Source organism: Pecten maximus, chromosome 5 (assembly GCF_902652985.1).
Source record: "Pecten maximus chromosome 5, xPecMax1.1, whole genome shotgun sequence".
NCBI classification, from domain to species: Eukaryota; Metazoa; Mollusca; class Bivalvia; order Pectinida; family Pectinidae; genus Pecten; species Pecten maximus.
In genome coordinates, this window is record NC_047019.1 from 36,303,595 (window position 1) to 36,331,013 (window position 27,419).

Below are 27,419 nucleotides of genomic sequence, written 5' to 3' on the forward strand. Positions count from 1 at the left end.
ATTAATGATGAAACAGTGATGATGTCCAAACATTTCTGTTTTGAGCAGGTAGAGATTCAATGATGAAATAGTAGTGTTACATCATTTCTGGTTGATTGTGATCATGATAAGTGTTTGACATTGGTTTATTAAGTAAAACTGAACCAACGAAGATGCGTCATTCTTTTAATAATGAAGAAAAGTAGAAGTATTGCTTCCAGAGGATTTTGTTTATCCTTAAATGTAATCACAGTCCAAAATCTTATTCCTAATAAAGCCCTCCTTATTACCTATTGCCGGTGGTGGTAGAGTCTGTGTTATAATAACATGGTCATACAGTATAATGCTACTTTATTCCTCAAGGCTCAATTCAGAAAGAAAACTGTTAAATTTTGTTCACTTGCATAAAAACCTAACTGATACCCACTGTTTTATTTCCATACATTCCAATGTTACATATCGGTGACTAAGATTATGTTTCTGTGGCCCTGTAAACACCTGACAATTATCCAGAACTATTACTTGTGATTCCCCCTTTATCAGGCTCACCCCGACAGGTGCTCCTACTCACAGTCAAAATACTACCCCACAAAGCCTCATCACAACCAACTTCAGACAAAAAATTAGGAAATAAGCATTGAATTACTTGGGAAAATCTTCTGCGGAATCTAACATCGGAGTCTGGGATTATGTTACATAGCAACGCTGTCATCCCTTAATGATGTTTTTACATTTTATAGACTATTGTTCTGGACCCTACCTTATATTATAGGATGTGGAATATTATTTCCTGGGTGAAGGATGGTGATGTGTATCGCAATATTTTTCAACATTAAAAACCTTTCTTAAAATTTCTCACTGAACATCGACAGTGGTTTCTTGGTTGTGGTTACTCTAGATCGGGTATAGCTAAGGAGTTAAAATTGCTCAATGAACACCACCAGTGCTTTCTTGGTTGTGGTTACTCTGGTAACTAAAAGTTTGAACTTCTCACTGCTGATACAGGTTTCCAGATTATTTTAATACAGGTAAACCAATGACCGATTTCTAAAACATTCTATAACTTCTCTGCGTACTTTCAAACATTCTGGACTCCAACACTAACATACTAGGGGGTACATACCTAACAGGGACTGACATCACCCTTAGTTAACGGATAAATATGTAGAAATATTACACCACAATTCTGGCACCTCGAGTCCTTAAGTCACTTGTGTCTTTATGGTGATTATTGCTTGCACAAATATGAAATCAATCTACTCAAAATTGATGTCTGAAGTTTAACAGACTTTGATGTTGAATGTTTCTGGGATTAGGTAGCTTTTGAACTTGATATATCATACTGTGAACAAAGTTATAAGGTCACTCAAATTCCATTATTTGTTTACATAGAAAAGATAAATAAAGTTATTAGATATTAGTGACTCTATGAAGGAGCTGTTCATAATATTCTGTGACTTAATTTGACAAACAGGATGTCATCAAATACTTTTCATCAGAGAATAAGGATTTTATCAAATATAGTGTTCCAGGGTTTGGTTTGTTTTGGTTTGTTTTTGTTTAACGTCCTATTAACAGCCAGGGTCATTTAAGGACATGCCAGGTTTTGGAGGTGGAGGAAAGCCGGAGTACCCGGAGAAAAACCACCGGCCTACGGTCAGTACCTGGCAACTGCCCCACGTAGGTTTCGAACTCGCAACCCAGTGGTGGAGGGCTAGTGTTAAAGTGTCGGGACACCTAAACCACTCGGCCACCGCAGCCCCCTAGTGTTCCAGGGTATAATATCATGTAATGAAGTTGTTGAGGATTCTTTCTACAATTGATTTTAATATCAAACATTGTGTTCAAAAGCATAATGATGTCATAAAATAGTATCTCCCATCAGATAAGGTGTTCCAGTGAATTATTATGACATCAGATATTGTCCTGCAGAGAATAATGTGTCATGATTTCTCTGTCACATGCCGAGAGTTGGTTGAGAGGTTAGCGATTTCTCTGTCACATGCCGAGGGTTGGTTGAGAGGTTAGCGATTTCTCTGTCACATGCCGAGGGTTGGTTGAGAGGTTAGCGATTTCTCTGTCACATGCCGAGGATTGGTTGAGAGGTTAGGAATTTCTCTGTCACATGCCGAGGGTTGGTTGAGAATATTGCCCCCCTGGTTAGATATTTCGCTGTCACACCATTCCTAGGTTTGGAGAAGATTAAAGTGGCTTAAAGCCAATCACAATTGCATGCTTCAGAAAATTCAATTGATGCAGTTCACTTATAACAAACAATTTCTTAAAACTAAATATTTAGAAGCTTCATTAAGTGGATTTTAGAAATTTTGAACAGTAAAAAATAATTACTTATAATTGATGTCTAAAAGGGACCAAAGTTCTGAGTCCTCCTCAAACCTCACATGTCAAATACATTGTACATTTTGATTAAAACTAATGGTAGGTAGTAATTGTTATAATTCTGTCTCAAAAATGTGATGTAATAATAAGGGCCTGTATCGTAAATCACTGTCTGTCCACAAATTTTGTTTTGGGCTGATCACAGGTACATTTTGTTATGATATTATAAAGCAAATTTAGTTGGAATTATGCAAAAGTCAGCTGCCTAAAGGTCCAGTTCACTGGGTCAGAGGTCAAGGTCACATTTTATATCTTTTACTGATGAACTTTTTGTTATGACATTATGAAGATAGTTGGTCAGAATTACACAATGAATCAACAGTGACCAAACATCAAGGTCACTAGCAGTCAGAGGTCAAGGTCACATTTTATATCTTTTACTGATGAACTTTTTATTATGACACTATGAAGATTGTTGATCAGAATTGCACAATGAATCAACAGTGACCAAACATCAAGGTCACTGGTCAGAGGTCAAGGTCAATTTTTTATATATTTTCATTTAGTAATGAAACAGAGTTGCTTAAAATCAAACCAGGAGTCAGCTGACTAAAGATCAAAGTCACTGGATCAGAGGCTTAGGTTACATTTTGTATCTTTTTTTTTCTGGTGAATATTTTGTTATGACATTATATTAGGAAGCAGATTTGGTGAGAATTAAACAGGAGTCAGTTGACCAAAGGTCAAGTTCACATGCTCAAAGGGCAAGGACAAAGTGGACTGACTAAGACCCTGGCTCTGAGAGGGGAAGGTATTTGACTTTAAGAATATTAAACAAAACAAATTACTGTTATATATATTTTCGTTTTCCGTTAGCCCACCAAATATGGAAGTGGATGGAAATAAATATCCCCTTATAGTACATGTTTAATGTATTATTTTGATTCCTTCCAATTGTTTTTGAAGTTGAATGTCAAATGTCAACCTCATCTATATGCATTTCTTGATGATCAGAGGAGATATATATTGCCACACGATGGTGCCCCTTGCTGACTTGTCAATGTTCTAGTTATAACTGTAGATATCAAATAATGAGTATGATAAATAAAAAATGTAATTGCTATCTTGGGGTAAAATTAAAGAGAAAATAGTGAGTTGCAGGGGTATTAGTCATGTAAAGAATGATTGCCAATCTTTCCCACCGACCTGTGATGTCTTTTACATGTTAATTTATAGGTGTTGGACATGTCTTCTGTAACATTACTCAACAGGTGGGTGGATACAGGTGAGTGAAATACTGACAACCTGTGTCCTATACCAGGTAAACGAACCATCTCACCTGGCCGCCGACTGTTTGATGTTACCTCCCCTACACTAGATCGCGGCCCCAGAAAGGAAAAACTCAACCTTGTAAATGCACTTTTACAGAAAAAAAGAAAGAAAAACAATCTAATATTTCAGGTTATAAAACTGTTTGACTACATGCACAGGTGGACCTGATAAATAAAGTGATGATACTCGTTTAGAATCCTGTTTGGAGATAATATCTATCGCTGGCCTGTCTCATTTAACATGCTGGTTTAATGACACAATGGAGAAGATTTCAGATAAATGTGTTATTCTTAATTCATGTCAAATTTTATCTAAAGTGATTGCTATCAAAGACATTTTTTATTGATCATAAAATCCTGCTTGAAAGTCTATTACTCTTGTAAATGCATGACAGGATACATATATTGCTTGTCATTTAAAAGTTACGTTCTTTCAAAATTTATCAGAAATTATTCGTAGGTTACGTAATTCACATTATTTTATTACTATGTTCAAGCATTTTAGTAAATTATCACAAATAGGATCCTGTTATATTGAGGGAAAGAGTAAGAAAACCGGATGTTTGTTTATAAGGTGATAAATGATTGTGAACTTTACAAACTAACATTGTGAACATCGTACCTGTACCTTATAAATCATTGACTGGGTATAGGAAACTGTTATTGATACTGTGTAGGTGTGTAGAACTATACAGGACGTACACACAAATCTGATCCCAAACATTTTATGGGAACTAGGAAATTACTACACCAGTCATACAGGTGTCAGTGATTTACCTTGTAAAAATCAGCCATTGCATAATTGTGTGGATTTAGGTGTAATGCTATCCTTTGATGTTAGGATATTAGTCCCCTACTGGTGAAATCAGGGGCTGGACTATAGTTTTCCTGTCTGTCCGTCTTTGTACGTTCATACAACACTAATGATTTTGAGTGCTTCACAAAAATACAAAGTATCATACCAGTAATATCTCTGACAAGTCACAAAAATACAAAGTATCATACCAGTAATATCTCTGACAAGTCACAAAAATACAAAGTATCATACCAGTTATATCTCTGACAAGTCACAAAAATACAAAGTATCATACCAGTAATATCGCTGACAAGTTTGATTTTCAGGGTTGGTGAGGTCAAGGAAACTATTACTATTTGTTTAGAAAATTCCACTTTCACTTTAAAAAAAGTCCATGGTCAAAATAATAGCATTGCAATTTCTTGTTACATTAAAATCAGTTACAAGCTAATTGTATACATTTCATTTCCCTAAGTTAACACCAAAGGGCACCATATTTCATTACAATATAACAGCTAGCAGGGAAGGTAGGGGACATATAATACTTAGGTAGGGTCTAAGAATTGTACCTGCTGCCCCCATTGCATAAAATCTTATCTTTTCTCTTCTTTTTGAATAACTTACTTCTTCCTAATGTCTCCCTTGACAATGCCTCACTCTTGGCCATCAGTTGAGCGTTCGGCGCTGTGAGGAAGGTTTTGGGTTCTGTCTGCTGGCCGAGATATACCAGAGTCTTTACAAATGGTAGTCACTACCCCTGCTTAGCGCTCAGCATTTTGGGAGTGGGAATGCTGGTTTGTCCGTTGTCAGTATAATGTGACCAGGTTGGGTGTCCTGCTGAGTGTCTTCGGCAGTATTCTTCAGTGAGATAGCACTTTAAATCGGCAAAAGTTTCGGAATATCACAAGGAGACTTTACACGAACATACATCAGCCTCCCAAAACACACATATGCACTCACCACACGCATGCATGTTGCACGCACGAGAGGCCATTTCTAAATGACCTTAGCTGTTAAAAGGACGTTAAACAAATAAAACCAAACCAAATCATGGAGATATTTCTTAGTGCAAATTTGATATGAAGTTAATTGTTCTAGGTCACTTAGATAAAATATTTTGGTAAAAAAAACATGTTATTTTCACAGATCAATTAGATAATGTTTTTGTTTCCATTATTTTTATTAATTCTTTATCATAAAATAACTTCTAGTACCAACATTTATAAGCCCCTAGCATTTTTACTGAATTATTGATTTCAAAATAGTAACGGAAAGCTAAAAGTGGTTCACAAAAAAGCCATCTCCAAACTTAAATACTTAACTTTTACACTAGTGGGTGATTTGAGGATAAATGTGGTACATGTACTTGTGAAGCGGAAGGCATAAACAAATTTTTCAATGAGTTTGCCCAGGGAACCATACAGACATAATATATGGAGCAGGTCATATCTATAAATAACAGCTATTTTGAATCCTGGATGATGTAGTTTTTGGTATATCAATCGATCATGCATAACACATATTTTGAATTCATTAAAGTATTTCATCATATTAAAATCTATTGAAATACATACCAGGAAATAGATAACTTTGAAATGTGACTCTGTTTTTAGCTCACCTGCCCGAAGGGCAAGTGAGCTTATGCCGTGGTGCGGCGTCCGTCGTCCGTCCGGCCGTCCGGCGTCAACTTTTTCATTCAAACAACTTCTTCTCAATAACCAAAAGGCCCAGGGACTTGATATTGGGCCTGTAGCATGCTGGGGTGAAGGGCTACAAAGTTTGTTCAAATAAATGACCTTGGCCTTCATTCAAGGTCACATGGGTCAAATAGGCTATAATCTTCAAACGACTTCTTCTCAATAACCAAGAGGCCCAGGGACTTGATATTGGGCCTGTAGCATGCTGGGGTGAAGGGCTACCAAGTTTGTTCAAATGAATGACCTTGACCTTCATTCAAGGTCACAGGAGTCAAATAGGCTATAATCTTCAAACGACTTCTTCTCAATAACCAAGAGGCCCAGGGACTTGATATTGGGCATGTAGCATGCTGGGGTGAAGGGCTACAAAGTTTGTTCAAATAAATGACCTTGACCTTCATTCAAGGTCACATGGGTCTAATAGGCTATAATCTTCAAACGACTTCCTCTCAATAACCAAGAGGCCCAGGGACTTGATATTGGGCCTGTAGAATGCTGTGGTGAAGGGCTACAAAGTTTGTTCAAATAAATGACCTTGGCCTTCATTCAAGGTCACATGGGTCAAATAGGCTATAATCTTCAAACGACTTCTTCTCAATAACCAAGAGGCCCAGGGACTTGATATTGGGCCTGTAGCATGCTGGGGTGAAGGGCTACCAAGTTTGTTCAAATGAATGACCTTGACCTTCATTCAAGGTCACAGGAGTCAAATAGGCTATAATCTTCAAACGACTTCTTCTCAATAACCAAGAGGCCCAGGGACTTGATATTGGGCATGTAGCATGCTGGGGTGAAGGGCTACAAAGTTTGTTCAAATAAATGACCTTGACCTTCATTCAAGGTCACATGGGTCTAATAGGCTATAATCTTCAAACGACTTCTTCTCAATAACCAAGAGGCCCAGGGACTTGATATTGGGCCTGTAGCATGCTGGGGTGAAGGGCTACAAAGTTTGTTCAAATAAATGACCTTGACCTTCATTCAAGGTCACATGGGTCTAATAGGCTATAATCTTCAAACGACTTCTTCTCAATAACCAAGAGGCCCAGGGACTTGATATTGGGCCTGTAGAATGCTGTGGTGAAGGGCTACCAAGTTTGTTCAAATGAATGACCTTGACCTTCATTCAAGGTCACAGGAGTCAAATAGGCTATAATCTTCAAACGACTTCTTCTCAATAACCAAGAGGCCCAGGGACTTGATATTGGGCATGTAGCATGCTGGGGTGAAGGGCTACAAAGTTTGTTCAAATAAATGACCTTGACCTTCATTCAAGGTCACATGGGTCTAATAGGCTATAATCTTCAAACGACTTCTTCTCAATAACCAAGAGGCCCAGGGACTTGATATTGGGCCTGTAGAATGCTGTGGTGAAGGGCTACCAAGTTTGTTCAAATGAATGACCTTGACCTTCATTCAAGGTCACAGGAGTCAAATAGGCTATAATCTTCAAACGACTTCTTCTCAATAACCAAGAGGCCCAGGGACTTGATATTGGGCATGTAGCATGCTGGGGTGAAGGGCTACAAAGTTTGTTCAAATAAATGACCTTGACCTTCATTCAAGGTCACATGGGTCAAATAGGCTATAATCTTCAAACGACTTCTTCTCAATAACCAAGAGGCCCAGGGACTTGATATTGGGCCTGTAGAATGCTGTGGTGAAGGGCTACAAAGTTTGTTCAAATAAATGACCTTGACCTTCATTCAAGGTCACATGGGTCAAATAGGCTATAATCTTCAAACGACTTCTTCTCAATAACCAAGAGGCCCAGGGACTTTTGATCTTGACCTACATTCAAGGTAATAGGGGTGAAATCGGCTTAAATTTGTAAACAATAATTTTGCGATAGCCAAGATCCTCCAAGACCTGATATTAGGCCAATAGAATGCTGGAATGAAGGACTACAAAATTTTTAATATAAATAAAACTAGCGTACAATGATATTTGAATAAAGAGATAATCAGCATAGTATCTTTAGAAATGACCTCAATCAACTTCAAAGTTGCTGTAGAGCCAGGTGAGCGATACAGGCCCATTGGGCCTCTTGTTTAAGGTTAAGTGGAAGGGGTGCATTAATTTGATATAAATTGTTGTGTAGATATGATTTATTAAAGCTTCAGTTTGAATGGTGTAGGGAGAAGCTGTGACTGTTTCAGAGTGTAACAGGTGAGAATAATTGACCTTTGTGGAGATCACATCACACTGATGCAGGTCAGCCATTTTATAGGGAATTTTGTTAGGTTTTGGTTTCCTTTAGACTTACTCAAGTCCCAATGTGTCAGTAAGAATCATTTTTTGCCTGGGATGGTATAAGTTAAGCTCTCTCATACCATTTCTAGAGTTCCAAGTTTATGATTAGTACAGTAGTATTTAACTTTCAATAACCTGCTGTTAAAAGCCTACATAATATGTGTACATTGTATTCTGTAAGTATACAACATATAGCATTGATCCAGTTGTTGAAAGGCTCTAAATGGTAACATACAAGTCTTCAACATTTTGCAAGTTTTCTAACATTTTTGTAATTCATTACTTTAGTTGTATGTTTTTAGAATCAAAATCATGATTCTGATTAGTATCAGATTAAATACCAGAGTATTTCAGATAAAGGTCTCAGCACACTTACTTTTAAAACTTTTCCCCACAGTTTTTGCACACTTATACCCTGTAACTGATATAAGTTGATTTTGCCTGTGGTTCTGACTTTGTATTGCAGTGAGGTGATTTTTTTTTTTAAGAGACAGATAAATCATGTCAGGTTGTCCGGCATTTGGACAAGTTTTTCCGGTGAAGTATAAAGAACCCTTCAAAGAGTATTGTGCAAGGTGCCTTAAGCTCTTTGTTGATCTTGTTAACACTGCTGGAGATTAAAACACATGAGATATGTTGTCCTCCTGTCTGGGTTAAATTGTATACAGTACTGGAGTATTTTTTGTTTATGTTTCAATATATAGGATTAAGGTAAATGGGATTAAGATTATCCTCCAGATAGGGTCAATAATCTGACAGTTTTTATAATTAGACAATATTGAATCAATAACGTGCTAACTAACCGGTTGGTTGGTGGCTATTGTATACTTGTGTGTAGATTGAAATGTATTCAGGGATGTTGTTATCGATAGCCATGGATTGACTTGGTGTTATAATTTATTGATTATGGCGGAGCCTGATGGTAGATTTATTGGTCAAGACACAAGCGTCCCCAGGCCAAGGTCTTGTTGTCAAGGTTTAACTTGAGGAAGAAGAGAGCTGACCTGCCTAATTACTTGTGATTATGTTACCTCACCTGTGCAGTTTTTACCTGAAGCAGCAAACATCAAAAGGTTTATAATACAGACACAGAGAATTCTGGATAATCGTTTTTGTACAGATAAAGAAGAAAAGCAAACAATTTGCTCTCAAGTCCCTTGTGTGCCAAGTCGTCTGGCCATTGTCTGGCAAATAGTTGTGGTTTTAGATCCGATGATGTAGTTATGGAAATCATTGGCAGGGAATAAGGAGGGGACAAAGGACCCTTGTCTTTTTACCTAAGGACTCCGTGACAGAGCAAGTGACCTTGTCATGTAGGGCCAACTACAGTAACCTCTAAACTGTGGTACTGACAAGGAACACCCTGACAGTATTAAGGATTGCCCTATATCAAGTCAAAACTACAACAAGTGCAACAGAGAACTCTTCAATGTGATCAAACCAGCATTGGTGTTGAAATTTTATCTGGAACTTATACTGAAGGGATTTATGATCAAGAACAGAACAGCAGTGTGGATTTCTAAAGAAAACAGAACACACATTAAAAAAAACAACATGGGGAAAATCTTCCAACAGACATAAGGTTGTAGATACCTGATAAGCCATTGTTATGAAGCATATATTCTTTGAAAATTTGGACAACGGAAGTTTGAAGTGTCTCTTTGATGGAAAAGTTTATTACATGGATGTTTACATGAAGGCATTTGAATCTATTGTGTAAAAGACTTTAACAATTTCATGCTTGAAGATCATGGTTTATGGCAGATCATCTGCGGTGAACACTATGTCTATGTGTCCGATCTGACATTTAAATGTTGTTGTTTTTTTGTAAGAAAAGAGGATTGGCTTCAAGAGTTTTTATGACCAAGATTACAGGTTGTCAAAATCAATTTAACAGAACATTTCAAAATGAGAGCTGACAGGTAACGACAAAAAACACCAGGAGAGTTCTACAGGGTTAATGGAGATAGACTTCAATCGTGTAAATCACCTCTTTTAATCATAAACAGCTATGTTGTGGATCAGATAAATTAGTGATTTGTTGATGATTACTAAAGGAACGAACACAAGTCATTATAACTATAATAGTTACCCTGCAAGGCTCAATTTCCAGAGCGTTTATATTTTGCTCTTAATTAACTAGAAAAGATAAACAAGTTTTTGCTTATGAGATTGTGTTATACTTCAACCAATCATAAACTGTTTCCAAAAACTAATTAATTTTGATAGCCAACCTTGATAGTAGGGCTTCACATTTCATTTATATACTATAGTGTGACGGAATTATTAAGGAGCCTGATTATAACACTGAGCTTGCGTCACCATAGACTATACAGAAACGCAAACTTGCTGGATTCGTTAACCTTGATGAGGTATATGTAGTACACATCTTCATCTGATCAATGTCAGACACTCCGGTTCAGCAGTGACTCTCTAATATAAGTGCTGAACGATTTTGGTAAAGAACAATTACGATAACGACACACAAAGAGTTTTGGAATAAAAAAGGAATAAATGTGGCTGGACAAATATGAGAAGCTGATGTTGAATGCATATTAGTGTCTTTCCAATCAATACTCTATGCACCGTATTGATTGTGTCAAGTTTGTGGTAGTCGCTGTAGTGGTGGTTCTTTCTATACTATAGCCCTCCTGTATTTACTGGTTTCTCTTGTTGCTTCCGAGCACATAAAGACTGATTGGATACACTGTCATGTGTAGATTTATGTTCTACTTCTAAAATCTGTGGCACGATAATTCATCTTTACAGTGTTTTTCACCCACTTGGAAACGGTTAAAGTGTTATCTCCAAAGGATAAATTTCAACCTTGGTATATATATACATGAGAATTTGAAGATGAAATTTCAAATAGCAAGAAATAAATCAGCATTAAGTTTTTGTTAATAGATCGGTGATCTTACAAAAAATATTTAACCAAGTAATAAACATACACAGATCCTGTTTTTAAGTTTAATTCTTCCTAAGTGCCACACATTGAAACATGTCTGATACAAATTAGGCCTCGCTGCAGTGACTTGACGTTCTTGAGTCTCACAGAGGTTTGGGATAGATTCCTGGTGATGCTGCTGCTGGAAACACAGGACTGGAGATAGTCAGATAGCAAAGGACTCTCTGTACATTATCATGTATTCTGGGCGGGCTGTACACACTGGAAACAGTTTGGGGATTTCTGGTACACTGTACAACCATCTTAGATTCTAATGCTGCAGGAGACGTCTGGTGGAGGAAAAGTGCTTTATGTTTGAAGTTTACATGCTGAAACTTGTACAGGAGATATTCCTCTAGTTAATTTTTGGTGCTTATCCTCAGCTGACAAGGGGGGGTGATAGAGGAGGCGTATTAAGATCACGGAGATATCCTGTTGACTGTTGAGTAGGACAGGGCAGACAGGCCCTTATCATCAACGATAGGGAAAGGATGGAGGATACTTAGACCGATGCTTCAGTGTCTGTAAAGGATTCAAATGGCCACTAAATGATATGTGGTCTTAGCTTCAGCTAGTGTCATGGAGAGGATTTATACCAAGTGTCATGTAGTGTGGTATTTCTTTGTTATTGTGGTAAGTAGCTATATATTATACTTCACAGCACCTACATTAAAACACCTGTACACTTTCGAAATGTCATTCATATATGATTGTGTGCGTTATTTATCATGATAATTTATTTATCATCACATTTATAAGGGATTATCGTATTTTCATTAATTAGGGAATCTACATCATATTTATCTTTGTTTTAATGAGAAATTATTTTTAGAATATAATTAGGATTTATTTCTTTCCATATTTTTGTTAATAAGAAACTGTTTGAGAATAATTTGAAATAATATTTTTGATGAAAAATCCTTTTCATTTTTCTTTTTGATTAATTATTGTTAAATTCATATAGATGAACATACAATTCAGATTGTAGAAACGATTGTGATATAGTGGGAACCGTAAGATTGTACAAGGATGGTGTTTTACAACGATTTAAAAGTGTCCTGTGTGTAAATCGGTGCTAATAAGGCCTTTTGATGTCATAGAGTACAGGCTCCCTGAACTTTGACCTCTCTTTACCTGTCAGGAGTATATTAGGTCAAATCAATAAGTGTTCCGCATTCTTAATACTCACACCTGTAACGCATTATTACTGACAGGCCTATACTCACAGGTATTAATGTGTTAGCTGTGTAGAATTCTCATTGTAGGGAATATCAATATATAACAATTCCTGTGTAGGTGTGTAGAATTCTCATTGTAGGGGAATATCAATATATAACAATTCCTGTGTAGGTGTGTAGAATTCTCATTGTAGGGAATATCAATATATAACAATTCCTGTGTGGGTGTGTAGAATTCTCATTATAGGGAATATCAATATATAACACCATTCCTGTGTAGGTGTGTAGAATTCTCATTGTAGGGAATATCAATATATAACAATTCCTGTGTAGGTGTGTAGAATTCTCATTGTAGGGGGATATCAATATATAACCATTCCTGTGTAGGTGTGTAGAATTCTCATTGTAGGGGGATATCAATATATAACAATTCCTGTGTAAGTGTGTAGAATTCTCATTGTAGGGGGATATCAATATATAACTATTCCTGTGTAGGTGTGTAGAATTCTCATTGTAGGGGAATATCAATATATAACACCATTCCTGTGTAGGTGTGTAGAATTCTCATTGTAGGGGAATATCAATATATAACACCATTCCTGTGTGGGTGTGTAGAATTCTCATTGTAGGGGAATATCAATATATAACACCATTCCTGTGTGGGTGTGTAGAATTCTCATTGTAGGGGAATATCAATATATAACACCATTCCTGTGTAGGTGTGTAGAATTCTCATTGTAGGGGAATATCAATATATAACAGTTCCTGTGTAGGTGTGTAGAATTCTCATTATAGGGGAATATCAATATATAACACCATTCCTGTGTGGGTGTGTAGAATTCTCATTGTAGGGGAATATCAATATATAACACCATTCCTGTGTAGGTGTGTAGAATTCTCATTGTAGGGGAATATCAATATAATAACAATTCCTGTGTAGGTGTGTAGAATTCTCATTGTAGGGGAATATCAATATAATAACAATTCCTGTGTAGGTGTGTAGAATTCACAATATATCGGAATGTCACTATAATTCCTATTCATGATTGATACTGTTGAACACACTAGTTTCAAATTTTAGTTTAATTTAAGTTCTTGGATATGAAATGAAATTTTCAGAAAATTTCTGAAAAATGTGATGAGAACTATTTGAGATGCACTTTTAAGTGTTTTTGTAACATATTTAAAAGAAAAAGAAAAAAACCTTATTATAAATTTAGATATTTGAGATGCACTTTTTAAGGAGAAACGTGGTTCAAATAGATTGAATTTCTCTTGTGTAACAAAAACAGTAACCTCCCGATCCATATCAAGCTTGTGTTTGTAACATTGACAAAGTTGTAATTGGTCAATTAGAGATGTGTACCAACACATTCCAATTAAACTGCAACTCCGACCCTGTGATCTTGTTATCCATAGAAACACTTGTCAAGGTTATCACACAGAGGCCCTTCCTGGAATATTGTCAAAAGAGGATGTTCTCAAAAACCTCAAAAAGTAAATTGAGACATGTGTTACGAGGCAAAAAAAGCAATATCCTATTGCTGTTAGTGAGATTGATATCATGCAAACTGATCTGGTGTGTTACTGAGGCTTCACGTTCAACCATGTTCCTCCTTGGGTATTCCTCACAGTTAGATCCACAGTATAGGGTTAAGGTGTTAGTATCCTGGACCGTAAAGCTGCTCTGGTTTAAACCTTAAATGTCACAACAGCTGAGTACAAATAAACATAGAGCTGTCAAGGAAATTCTTTCTAAACAAATCTGACCATAAAAAAAATCCATTTTCTTGGTGTAAACATGAAAAATATTAAAGATAGGATGTTTTATTTCAAACCCCATTTAATAGATATTTATAAAAAGCCAGAATGTTTACTTTTCTAAACAGTACCTCCAGCATGATTATCAATTAAAAGAAAGTTCATGTTTTACATTGTTCTTATGTTTTATTATGGCCATTTTATGCCACTTGTGTACCTAATAACACCCAAAGTCCAAACCTTATGGTTGTTATATTGTCAAATTAAGCAACAGTCAGAACCTTTGCTGGCTTATAGCCCTTTAATTAGCATTTAAGGTCCAGAATTTATCTTAGGGATCATAGGACAACAGCCGCCCCTGCATTATAAAGCTGCTGGTACAGAGACGATGGTGTAGTAATTGGACTAGCAGTGGGATGGGGGACCACATGTCGATGCTGACCCTCCTTAGTACTTACACGCTGAAATATTAATGTTTTTGTACCTGATTGTTTGGTAGGATAATTATCAATAAACATGCAAATCCTGAGCTCATTTCCCCTCCCCCCTCCCCACCCTCAATCTGGCGGAGTTATTTACTTCATTGCCCTCCCTATAACAGCATATGCTATCAATGTAATGTGCAGGTAATCACATCGCATTCTTTTCTCCGCAAGCTCAGGCACACTCCAACTCCAACACTATTGATACATGTAAGAGCAGTTGATTGGGCAGTATACCCCTCTCTGGAAGTTAATATTCCACTTTGAAAATGTTTATCCCACTTTGAATATCATTTACCAAATCAAAAGTTATGACACCTTGAATAGTGCATGACATCACTTTGAAAATTGTATCTCACATTTAACATTGACCTCACTTTGAGAATTGTTGTCTCACTTTGAATACTACATTTGATTTTAGCCATTGTTTGAAAAGTGTATGCCATCTTTGAATATTGACCTCAGGTTGAAAATTGTATCCTGTTTTGAATATTGAAAACCTACCTAAAACGGTCTAGTTGAAGGGGTAGTGGTTGCCCTGTTACCTCTGTAACTGTAAACAATGACATCAGTCATCAGTTTGTTATACACAATCAGTCATCAGTTTGCTATACACAGCCATAATGAAACTGTAATCATACCATCACTGAATCAATACCATGTAATGGAGGGGAACCTTTCATGTGTTGTCTGGTCAGGTCAATAAAGTGATTTCTTTTTCCTTTTTATGAATGAATGAGACGCCATTTCCATTAGCATTAAGATAAATATCAATTAGGACCCTGCCAGGAGGATTGTTAACAGTTGGTGCCCTTCCTCAGTGTTTTTTAGGTGAGGTCAGAGGTCATGAGGGATATGAAACATTCCATTGTGTTTGCTCATTGTAATTTGTCATGTTGTTTGGATATTTGTTTGTGATAAGGCTATCAGTGTTAGATAAAGTGTAGTGTGTCAAACTGTGGAAAGGTGTGCTCAAGTACCCACATCACAACCTTAAAGACAATCATAAAAATTCCTAACTCCTGTTGGTATTGACTCATTTCTATAGGTGTGAAAAGTTAAAATATTTATGTTAGAAAATCTGTCAAATCTTTTTGTCAAAGATATGTTTGAAATAATTAGTAAACCATCAGTTTTTTGAAAATGAAGATATATGTGTGATCAATGTTGTGAACTTGTTTTCTTATTAACACTATCTGGCTTGTCAATTGGGTATTACAATATTTATTCTGAAATAAGCCCCCTCCCCAAGTGTAAAAGTTTAGTACCATATTTATCCTATAAGCCCCCCTCCCCTAGTGTAAAATTTTACCAAGTGTTAAAAGTTTAATATAATATTTATCCTCAAATAAGCCCCCCTCCCCTAGTGTAAAAGTTTACCAAGTGTAAAAGTTAAATATCATATTTATCCTCAAATAAGCCCCCCTCCCCTAGTGTAAAAGTTTAGTATTATACTATGGGAAGGTCTTTTTTGTGAACCACTTTAGCTTACTCTTTTAAGATTGATGATTCTTGGTGGGTAGTCGCTTATTTGCAGGTAAATATAGTAATACTGTTTATATTGTACTGCAATTGGTTGACTAAGTTCTAGGAACCATTTAGATCAAGCATTAATGCTCAGTCACAGTTATCACTGGATATCAGGCTAATTGTTTTATAGGTAAAATTTCAATTTACTGACATCTGTTTTTTGTGTGGCAATAAAAACCACAAAACCACATACTTGAAACTTAAAAACTTTTGAGCATTTTATTTCTTTCATGTGGTAAGGGTCAATTACTTCACCAGTTTTTATCACAGAAGCCGATTTTGTTAGTTTTTTTTTATTTCCGGCTTCCTATAGCTGTAAGTGATGATGTCTTTAGCTGTATCCATGTTTTTTCGTAAATCAGAAAGTGATGTTGGCTTTGAAGAAGTATTCTATCTCCAGGTAGTTGAGAAGTTCTTGCCCGTTACAAAAGTTGTCTGTGCTAGTTTAAAACATGTCAATATATATGTTGAGTTCAGCACCTGTACACCTGTTTTTATGGATGTTTTTATTGATATCAACAGACATAAAAAAGTAGGTGTGGATGTGATTTGTTTTGAAGTTATTTTTGATTGGTTTCTCTGATAATTTACATTGTATGTCCTAACAGCTAGGTTCAGTAGTGGTTGAGGTGGGTATATTATTTGTAGCATCTGAAATTTGATTATCTGGGTGTGAAGGGTAACTAACAGTTCTACTGCTGGATATTACTGAACAAGATTATATAGAAGTACATATATGTACAGTCTACCCTCGTTATACCGCCACCTTTTGTTCTTGTTGTAATTGGCGGTATAAAGAGGGTGGCGGTATTATCGAATTTGACAACAAAAATGCAGGAATCCAATGTCTTATATTGTGATCAAATCAGAAAACACAAACATTTCAATTTCAGGTACTGAACAGTAAAAGTGTCTAAATATGGTTATTGTTTTTGTAGTTTGGTAAAAAAAATCACTGATATGCTTTTGTCGCATATTGTCTGTGATAATTTCCGATATTTTTTTTTGAAATCATTCTGCAAGAGTCTATTTCTAATTCTGTTGTTTTGTCCGACGTTTCTAGAAATCGCATTACCGTTTCTATAGCGGCTTTTGCCTCTGTTCCGCTTGGAATATGTTGTGGTTCGTCATAGTCAGTGTCAAGGTCCGTTTCACTGTTGTCAAAACTTGTAACGGAGTCAGTGATGTCGCTTTCTGTCTGCACTTCGGTAATTTCTCTTTGTTTATCGGCGTCAACAAATTGTCGGACAGTCAGTCGTACTCATACACAATGTGAGTAGAATCCATAACTTGTTTTATTACAAAACAAACATTCCTCTTGTCAATACCGATGACGATTCGATCAGCGAATAGAATCACTGAAGCGTAACTTCACCTGTGCTTGAATGGGGAAGTACCCGTATCTAAAAATAGAACACTAAAGAGTTCCACGGCGATTAAAACATGGCGGTGAAATCGAGGGAAATATACAGTGATTCGGCACATTTGTTCTTGAAAGCATATGGCGGATGGCGGTATGCGAGGGTGGCGGACTTAACGGGGGAATTAAAGAGTGCAAAAATCCGTTCTAGGGGACAAGGTGGCGATATGCGAGGGTGGCGGTATTATCGAGTGGCGATAGGTCGAGGGATTACTGTAGTTACTACACATGATGATACTTGGTATGTACTGGGTCTAACAGTGGGATATGTTAAAACGATAATGATTAGGCCCTTATACTGATTTTCCACAAGCTATGTTGTGTTTGATACTAATTTTAATATTAATTTTTCAGGTTTTGTTGGACCGTTGTCAGAACCAGCGTAAATGTTTTGTGGTGGCCAGTACCGACACATTCCGTCAGGACCCCTGTCCTCGTACATCAAAGTACCTCAAAGTGTCCTACAAATGTAACCCCGGTAAGTCTTCAACCATGTCACTTATACTAATCTCAAGTTCATCAACTACTGATTAGATAACAACCAACCATTTCACGTATACTAATGTCAAGTTCACAAACTACTGAAAGGACAACAACCAACCATATTACATTTTTTTTCTGACAATGGAGGGCCACTTTTCACTGTGCTGACAGAGGTAACCATATTTCTCTGACAAGTCCAGGTGGGGACTAATGTCATTCTTTCTCCCATCCTAACATCAGTACAAATTACTGTCAACATTCTGGCCATTGTTTCCTTCTGCATGGTTTGTTGCTCGGAAGATAGAAGACTAGCGTAAAGGGTTTTTGCCGGTTTTCACTTTTTACTTCTTTGTGAATGGAATGTCAATAAAAAACTACACTTAATGCATTAAATCTGAACTCACTTTCACAATAAGGACATTTTTATGTGATTTTAATTGAAACTACATCAAATGAAGATAGTTGATAGTTTTGTTTGTGTAGTAAAGTGTACTCTGTGGCTTGCTATTAAAGTGCAATATCACAATATATTCTGACAGTAAATAGTGCTAAAAATAAAACGTTTATTGTGTTCATGTAATTTTTACATGGGTTAGCATCTGGTATAAACTGCGACATCAGATTTAACTTTTGATAAATTTTAATTGACAAGAGCTGCTTTTGAATGGAATATAGCCTTTCTAACTACAGATGGTAGGGTTGGAAGGGGTGGTGGTGAGGGGAGAGATGGCACTAGTTGTATAGACACAAGTTTGAGTTCAGTGTATGGTTAGCTTTAAATGTTTTATTTCATACTTTACTGTCACTACTGTCAAATTCATTTGTATATAATCCTAGCTTTGCAAAACAAGATTTGAAACAAAGTTTATTTTTATTTTTTAAAGATAACATGGATAACATAACAGTTGTTGATAACAGAAAATGATTGTGTTCCTCTACCCAAACTTATTTATAGATGCATACAGGGAGGCTGTCTTTAAATGACCTTAGCTTTTGACAGTACTAAACCAAACCAAACTATCAATAATTAATATTATTTAGAATTATTTGTGAAACTTTGGTAGATAAGTACCAAAATAGATATAAAACTATGTTTGTAAGCTAACCAGACATTTCCAGATGTTCCTTGAAGCTGTAGTGTTATTGTGTGAAAGTGTGCCTGGTGCGTTGGTGTTGGTAGGATGCTGATATGCCGACTCCTTCCAGCAGTCACAGTTGAACTCTCCCAAAAAAGAAAGCATTAAATACATTGTAATTCACCTATTATTTGGTCTTTTGAAGTAGAAAATTTGAACTGACATATTGATCTTTACACATGGCCATGCATAATTGAAAAGGAAACATTTACTGTGATGAAAGTGATGTTGGCATTTATGGGTGTTACTATCAAACTTACAGAGTAGGAATATTATGGGATGCATGGTCTGATTTGGGTGCCATTATGGCAGGAATGACAAGAGAAATTTCTGCCATCTAGGTCAACTGTCATGGGATTGTTGTGTTGGTATTCTTTGAAGTTCAACTCTAGGGTAGCTGTAGGGATCTAAAGAAGGTTGAAATAATGCATACATGTATTTCACCAGCGTCACAGAAAGTTATAGATGATGAAGAATCCTATTGAGCTATGGTACTGTTAAGTTGGCTTTGATGTGTTTTCACTGTAGTGAAGTTTAATAGCTGCTGGCAAGTTGATTACTGTTGATAAATTGGATGGAAATGTTGCCAGCCAGGAATCGGTCTTGAATCAGCCATGAATCAGCCACGCCAAGATTCAAACGTAAACAGCCTTCAATGCTGTTTCTAACTAAAAATCATAAATTGTCAAACCAAAATAATTGAATTTTTATCAGTTTGAAGTGATATGTGAAAATAATGGTGTAACTGTTATCATTCTTTGTGAAGGAGATGAAAACAGACACGGTACACTTTTTAAGAGTGTTGTGTTAATTTAGCTGTCAAATTTTGGTTGGTTGTCATGATCTTGTCCCTTTGTGTATAAAGAGACATGACAAGCCTACTCCATTGAAATCTCGTACAGATCTGGTTCCTGTTGATAAAAAAAGAGTTAAGAGAAAAAATTAGGGGCATGTAAGTTGATGTCTTATTGAAAGAGCTTAATCACCCAGAATTAAACGGTAATTTTCGTGTCATCTTATTGGCGTTCAAGTGACATGTGTATAGGATAGCTACCACACAGTGAGAGCAATCTCACATTGTCAAACATGTCAGAAATCTTATTTTATTATTTACATCATTGTAATTGAGCAGAGGTTTTTTGTCGCGTGTAGGAGTAGATAATTAGAAAAGTTTGTATAATTGTGAAAAGATTTCATATCCATATTTTTATTTATGATCAAAGTAAAAAGTTTATTTATAATTGAATTTGATTGAAGCTATAGAAATATTGTTATCTATTAAATAGTTTTAAATATGTGACTTCAATTAAATCTAGTCATATTACTGCATCTCAAGTGAATAAATCTAATTCAAGAAAACACAATTAGAATTCTTTATAATATAAGAAAGAAAAGATTAGAGAAAATGTGGGAATTTAAAGCATTTCTTATTAAAAAATAGTGAACAGTACACCATTCACTGTCTTGGGCACCTAACTAGGTTATCATATAACATACTTGATATACAATATGACCTATTGGTGAATGGGGTTACTACAGAAATATTTGTGATTTCTGAATGTGATCAGATATAATTATGATGAAAACATTCAGATCTCACCATTTGAAAAACACAATCTCACTAGTTAAAAATGACAATCTCACCAGTTAAAAATGACAATCTCACTAGTTAAAAATGACAATCTCACTAGTTAAAAATGACAATCTCACTAGTTAAAAAAGACAATCTCACCAGCACTAGTTAAAAAAGACAATCTCACCAGTTAAAAATGACAATCTCACCAGTTAAAAATGACAATCTCACTAGTTAAAAATGACAATCTCACTAGTCAAAATGACAATCTCACTAGTTAAAAATGACAATCTCACTGGTTAAAAAAGACAATCTCACTAGTTAAAAATGACAATCTCACTAGTTAAAAATGACAATCTCACTGGTTAAAAATGACAATCTCACCAGTTAAAAATGACAATCTCACCAGTTAAAAATGACAATCTCACTAGTCAAAATGACAATCTCACCAGTTAAAAATGACAATCTCACTAGTTAAAAATGACAATCTCACCAGTTAAAAATGACAATCTCACTAGTTAAAAATGACAATCTCACTGGTTAAAAATGACAATCTCACCAGTTAAAAATGACAATCTCACCAGTTAAAAATGACAATCTCACTAGTCAAAATGACAATCTCACCAGTTAAAAATGACAATCTCACTAGTAAAAAATGACAATCTCACTAGTTAAAAATGACAATCTCACCAGTTAAAATGACAATCTCACCAGTTAAAAATGACAATCTCACCAGTTAAAAAAGACAATCTCACCAGTTAAAATGACAATCTCAAATGATGATTTCAGCAGTTAAAAAGGACAAATAACAATTGCACCAGTTTAATTGACAACTTGGACCATAAAAAAAGTAGTTGTCACCACATGGACAATAGATGTGACCACATGGACAATAGATGTGACCACATGGACAGTAGATATGACCACATGGACAGTAGATATAGACACATGGACAGTAGATGTGACCACATGGACAGTAGAGATGAATACATGGACAGTAGATGTGACCACATGGACAGTAGATATGACCACATGGACAGTAGATATAGACACATGGACAGTAGATATGACCACATGGACAGTAGATATAGACACATGGACAGTAGATATAGACACATGGACAGTAGATATAGACACATGGACAGTAGATATAGACCACATGGACAGTAGATATAGACACATGGACAGTAGATATAGACACATGGACAGTAGATGTGACAACATGGACAGTAGATATAGACACATGGACAGTAGATATAGACACATGGACAGTAGATGTGACCACATGGACAATAGATATGACCACATGGACAGTAGATGTGACCACATGGACAGTAGATATAGACACATGGACAGTAGATGTGACCACATGGACAGATGTGACCACATGGACAGTAGATATAGACACATGGACAGTAGATATAGACACATGGACAGTAGATGTGACAACATGGACAGTAGATATGACCACATGGACAGTAGATGTGACACATGGACAGTAGATATGACCACATGGAAAGTAGATATGACCACATGGACAGTAGATATGACAACATGGACAGTAGATGTGACCACATGGACAGTAGATGTCACACATGGACAGTAGATGTGACCGCATGGACAGTAGATATAGACACATGGACAGTAGATATAGACACATGGACAGTAGATATAGACACATGGACAGTAGATATGACCACATGGACAGTAGATATGACCACATGGACAGTAGATATGACCACATGGACAGTAGATATAGACACATGGACAGTAGATGTGACCACATGGACAGTAGATATAGACACACGGACAGTAGATATAGACACATGGACAGTAGATATAGACACATGGACAGTAGATATGACCACATGGACAGTAGATGTGACCACATGGACAGTAGATATGACCACATGGACAGTAGATATGACCACATGGACAGTAGATATAGACACATGGACAGTAGATGTGACCACATGGACAGTAGATATAGACACATGGACAGTAGATATAGACACATGGACAGTAGATATGACCACATGGACAGTAGATATAGACACATGAACAGTAGATATGACCACAGGGACAGTAGATATGACCACATGGACAGTAGATGTGACCACATGGACAGTAGATATGACCACAGGGACAGTAGATATAGACACATGGACAGTAGATATGACCACAGGGACAGTAGATATGACCACATGGACAGTAGATATAGACACATGGACAGTAGATATGACCACAGGGACAGTAGATATAGACACATGGACAGTAGATATGACCACAGGGACAGTAGATATGACCACAGGGACAGTAGATATGACCACAGGGACAGTAGATATGACCACAGGGACAGTAGATATAGACACATGGACAGTAGATATGACCACAGGGACAGTAGATATGACCACAGGGACAGTAGATATGACCACAGGGACAGTAGATGTGACCACATGGACAGTAGATATGACCACAGGGACAGTAGATATAGACACATGGACAGTAGATATGACCACAGGGACAGTAGATATAGACACATGGACAGTAGATATGACCACAGGGACAGTAGATATAGACACATGGACAGTAGATATGACCACATGGACAGTAGATATGACCACATGGACAGTAGATATAGACACATGGACAGTAGATATGACCACATGGAAAGTAGATATAGACACATGGACAGTAGATATAGACACATGGACAGTAGATATAGACACATGGACAGTAGATACGACCACATGGACAGTAGATATGACCACATGGACAGTAGATATAGACACATGGACAGTATATATAGACACATGGACAGTAGATGTGACCACATGGACAGTAGATATAGACACATGGACAGTAGATATAGACACATGGACAGTAGATATAGACACATGGACAGTAGATATAGACACATGGACAGTAGATGTGACAACATGGACAGTAGATATAGACACATGGACAGTAGAGATGACCACATGGACAGTAGATATGGACACATGGACAGTAGATATGACCACATGGACAGTAGATATAGACACATGGACAGTAGATGTGACCATCTAGACAGTATATGTGACCACGTGGACATTATATATTCTTTCTAATGGAAAAGAATACTTAATTATTCTTCCATTAGTAAAACAAACAATTCTGCCCATGTTATCAGTTCCAGACAAGTGTAATAACCCTATTTATTAAAGTAATGGCAAAACGGCTGAAACTGTAGGTGTAACAAAGTATAAAGTCGATATCAGTCTATATACTGTGGAGGACTCCCCTGTGGGGCATATAGACAAGAGCAGTAATGGTTTGTGATGATGGAACTAGTGATAGTGTTTTAATGTTAATGTATGTTAGAGGGCAGGTGAAATATTGATACTGTGTGTAGTGTATTACAGTGTGTTACCATACCATTACAACACAGCTTATGTATGAATACCATCTATAGCCAGTGTTCCTACACCAGCTAGAGCCAATTCATCTACAATTGGAAACATTTTACACAACTTCAGCAGTTTCTAAAGGACAAGATTCATTGAAACCTAATGTCCAATTATAGAGCAGCTTCAGAATTTCTGGAAATTTGTTTGTTAGGCGGTAGACAGAACTGTTAAGCAGACATACTGCCGTAGGATTGATTGTCAAGTATCCAATGAGACATCTACATCAGCTGTGATGACAGTCTGTGCTATCATTTCTTCCGCTAGAGTTTGAGGCTGAAACAACAGCCAGTAGTCTTCTGATTGGTTAATCTGAATTGTATGTTGACCTTGAAAAGTTGCTGTTACCCTGACCTTGAGTGAAGTTACATCAATCTTACCGTGACCTTGATCAAAGATTTAACACTGTTACTGTGACCTTGAGCAAAGATTAAAACTGTTACTGTGATCTTGAACAAAGGTCACTGTGACCTTGAGCCAAGGTTTAACACTGTTACTGTGACCTTGAGCCAAGGTTTATTACTGTCACTGTGATCTTGAGCCAAGGTTTATTACTGTCACTGTGACCTTGAGCCAAGGTTTATTACTATCACTGTGACCTTGAGCCAAGGTTTAACACTGTTCCATAAACTCTTCGAGATATCAAAGTTTTGAATATTATGTCTTCTATGATGCACTTGATACCCCTTATCAGAATTTAAGTGAAAAGTCAATTAAGAAGTCTGAATTAGATCCTATAATGAAGGACTAAGATAATCAAAATAATGTTGAAGCATAACAAAGAATATGATATAAACAAATGGTACACAATATAAAGTGATTACATGTATATGGTTTTTTTTACACGGTGACTTGTATCCTCATTCAGGTTTGATTTGGATGTCAATGACCAGATATCTGTGTACTTATAACTAGGATTTGGCAATGGTGTGGTAGCATTAGAATGAGGTTTGATGCTTGAGGATATTATAAAACCAACTTCCCACATTCAAACACACTAGATGTCAAATTTGTAAAGTACATCTTTAGATTTTACAATTATTAAAAAAAAAAATTTCAAGGAAAGATATACATTATCAGTACTCTACGTCTTGTCTTCAAAGTTACAAAAAGAATCTGATGAAAAGTTATACTAGTTTGAAGTATGCTGGAATTGAGATACATACAGCATACAGCTGATCTTTTGCTGCCCGAGCTGGCGTGAAATTGGGAGTGTTTTAGAGGGACATGAGCCATCATCATCTACAACACTACTGGATTGGATCATATCAATTTTTATCAGAGGGAAAGGCAGTGTGATTGATGTAACAGATAGTTCCTATTCAGTTCTGGCTCCTCGCCCATCCACTACTAGCTGTGGTAGCCATATGCTTTTACCGTCCAAATAAATGTTTTTATAGGGGAATTTCTGTGAAATTGAGGGATGATGATTGGCCTGTTATTAGCTTGTTATGTAATAATATCCCAGCACCATTCCTAACCTGTTGTCTTAATGAACATCTGGACAAAAGAATTAATAATCTGGCATTGCTTTACAATCAATAATCCAATCTTAAATCAACTACCCGTGTCCTTGTTATTTGAAGCATCTATAGTTACTATATCAGCATCATATGGATATTTACTAAATATCTTTACTTCAACAAAAAAGTGGGATTGAAATATTTTACCCAGAACTGAAAATTAATGCCTAGAGACAATCATAAAAGTTGTAATATATAGATATGTGTATATAAATGTAAAAAAATAATCATCTGAAATGTTTGGAATGAATATAGGAATTTAGACATTGTGGAAATTCTATTTCATGCCTTGACAGTCAGGACTGCTACTCTGCATTACATGCCTGGCTAGACAGAGAAACAGAATGATAGGCTGAATTCCATTGGTAGTAATTCCAGACTTAGTGATCATAGGGTACTGTTGACACCAGAGGTACTACAGTTGTTATTTAGATAAATAGGATGCTATGCTGAATTGACATGATTTAGAATGTTACACCACTAAACCCATACATATTGTGCAGAAATTTTCAATCTATATTTGTATTGCAATATTGATTTTCAGCTTGCTGCATTATGCGGCAATCTAGGTCATTTATGATTAAAATTGGTGGCATATTCTGTCATTTTCTGCCTTGAGGATATATTTTTGCTGAACACATTAAACATAACATAATTTATTTCATCAACAATTAATTGGTAGATTGTAATTAAAGGGGGCTTTAAGAATGGACGTGACGGAACTGATGTGAACATGGTAGTTTGCAGAAGTCAGGGTATTACATATTTTCACAAGCTACATATCTAACCAGAACTGGATTGTAAAGACCAGAAACCTTGTATAATCGTGTTCGGTCACATAAAACCTTAGACTTAATGTAAAATATTGATTTTGTCTTAAGAATACATTACCAATGACAGAGTACCATTCCATAGAATTTGGATCAAGTTTGATTTGCGTCTTGGGTACTTATGACAATTTTCTGATTTTGATCTTTCAAAGATGTTCAGCTGCTGTCCTGATTTGAGAAAGATTTTAAAATATTTTCTTTGCATTTATTGAATTTTGTAAACCTCATGCATAGAAGTGACCTTGGAATTGTTCAGTAGCCATGCTTACCAGACTGCATGAATTTCAGCAACAGAAACATTTAGTTTCCATGGTAAAGCTGAGAAAGACATGAAATCACTCAAAGTTGTACTTACTTGAGTGGTGTTTGACAGCCTAACTACATTGGGGCATGACAGAAGTACATAACAGTTAATGTAAAAACCTACCCTTTCAGTGTATTAAAGGTAAAACCCTTTTCTATTGGTCCATGTTCTACAGAGTGTGTTACACCACCATCTATTGGTCCATGTTCCACAGAATGTGTTAAACCACCATCTTTACACCACCATCTATTGGCCCATGTTCCAGAGTGTGTTACACCACCATCTATTGGCCCATGTTCCACAGTGTGTGTTACACCATCTATTGGCCCATGTTCCACAGAATGTGTTACACCACCATCTATTGGCCCATGTTCTACAGAGTGTGTTACACCATCTATTGGCCCATGTTC

The 27,419-nt window shown here is 36.4% G+C and overlaps 1 protein-coding gene across 2 annotated transcripts in view; it reads left to right on the forward strand.

The window, feature by feature from the left end:
• The window catches only part of LOC117327921, an 86,102-nt gene that overhangs the window by 44,603 nt on the left and 14,080 nt on the right, over positions 1-27,419 (forward strand). The window contains exons 1-2 of one of the 2 annotated variants that reach the window (XM_033885167.1): positions 10,255-11,976; positions 18,069-18,192. In XM_033885167.1, the coding sequence (XP_033741058.1) occupies positions 11,923-11,976; positions 18,069-18,192 (178 nt within the window). In that variant the 5' untranslated portion in view covers positions 10,255-11,922. Of the gene's footprint in view, positions 1-10,254; positions 11,977-18,068; positions 18,193-27,419 lie in introns of those variants that run through there. The other variant, XM_033885166.1, reaches the window with a different exon arrangement.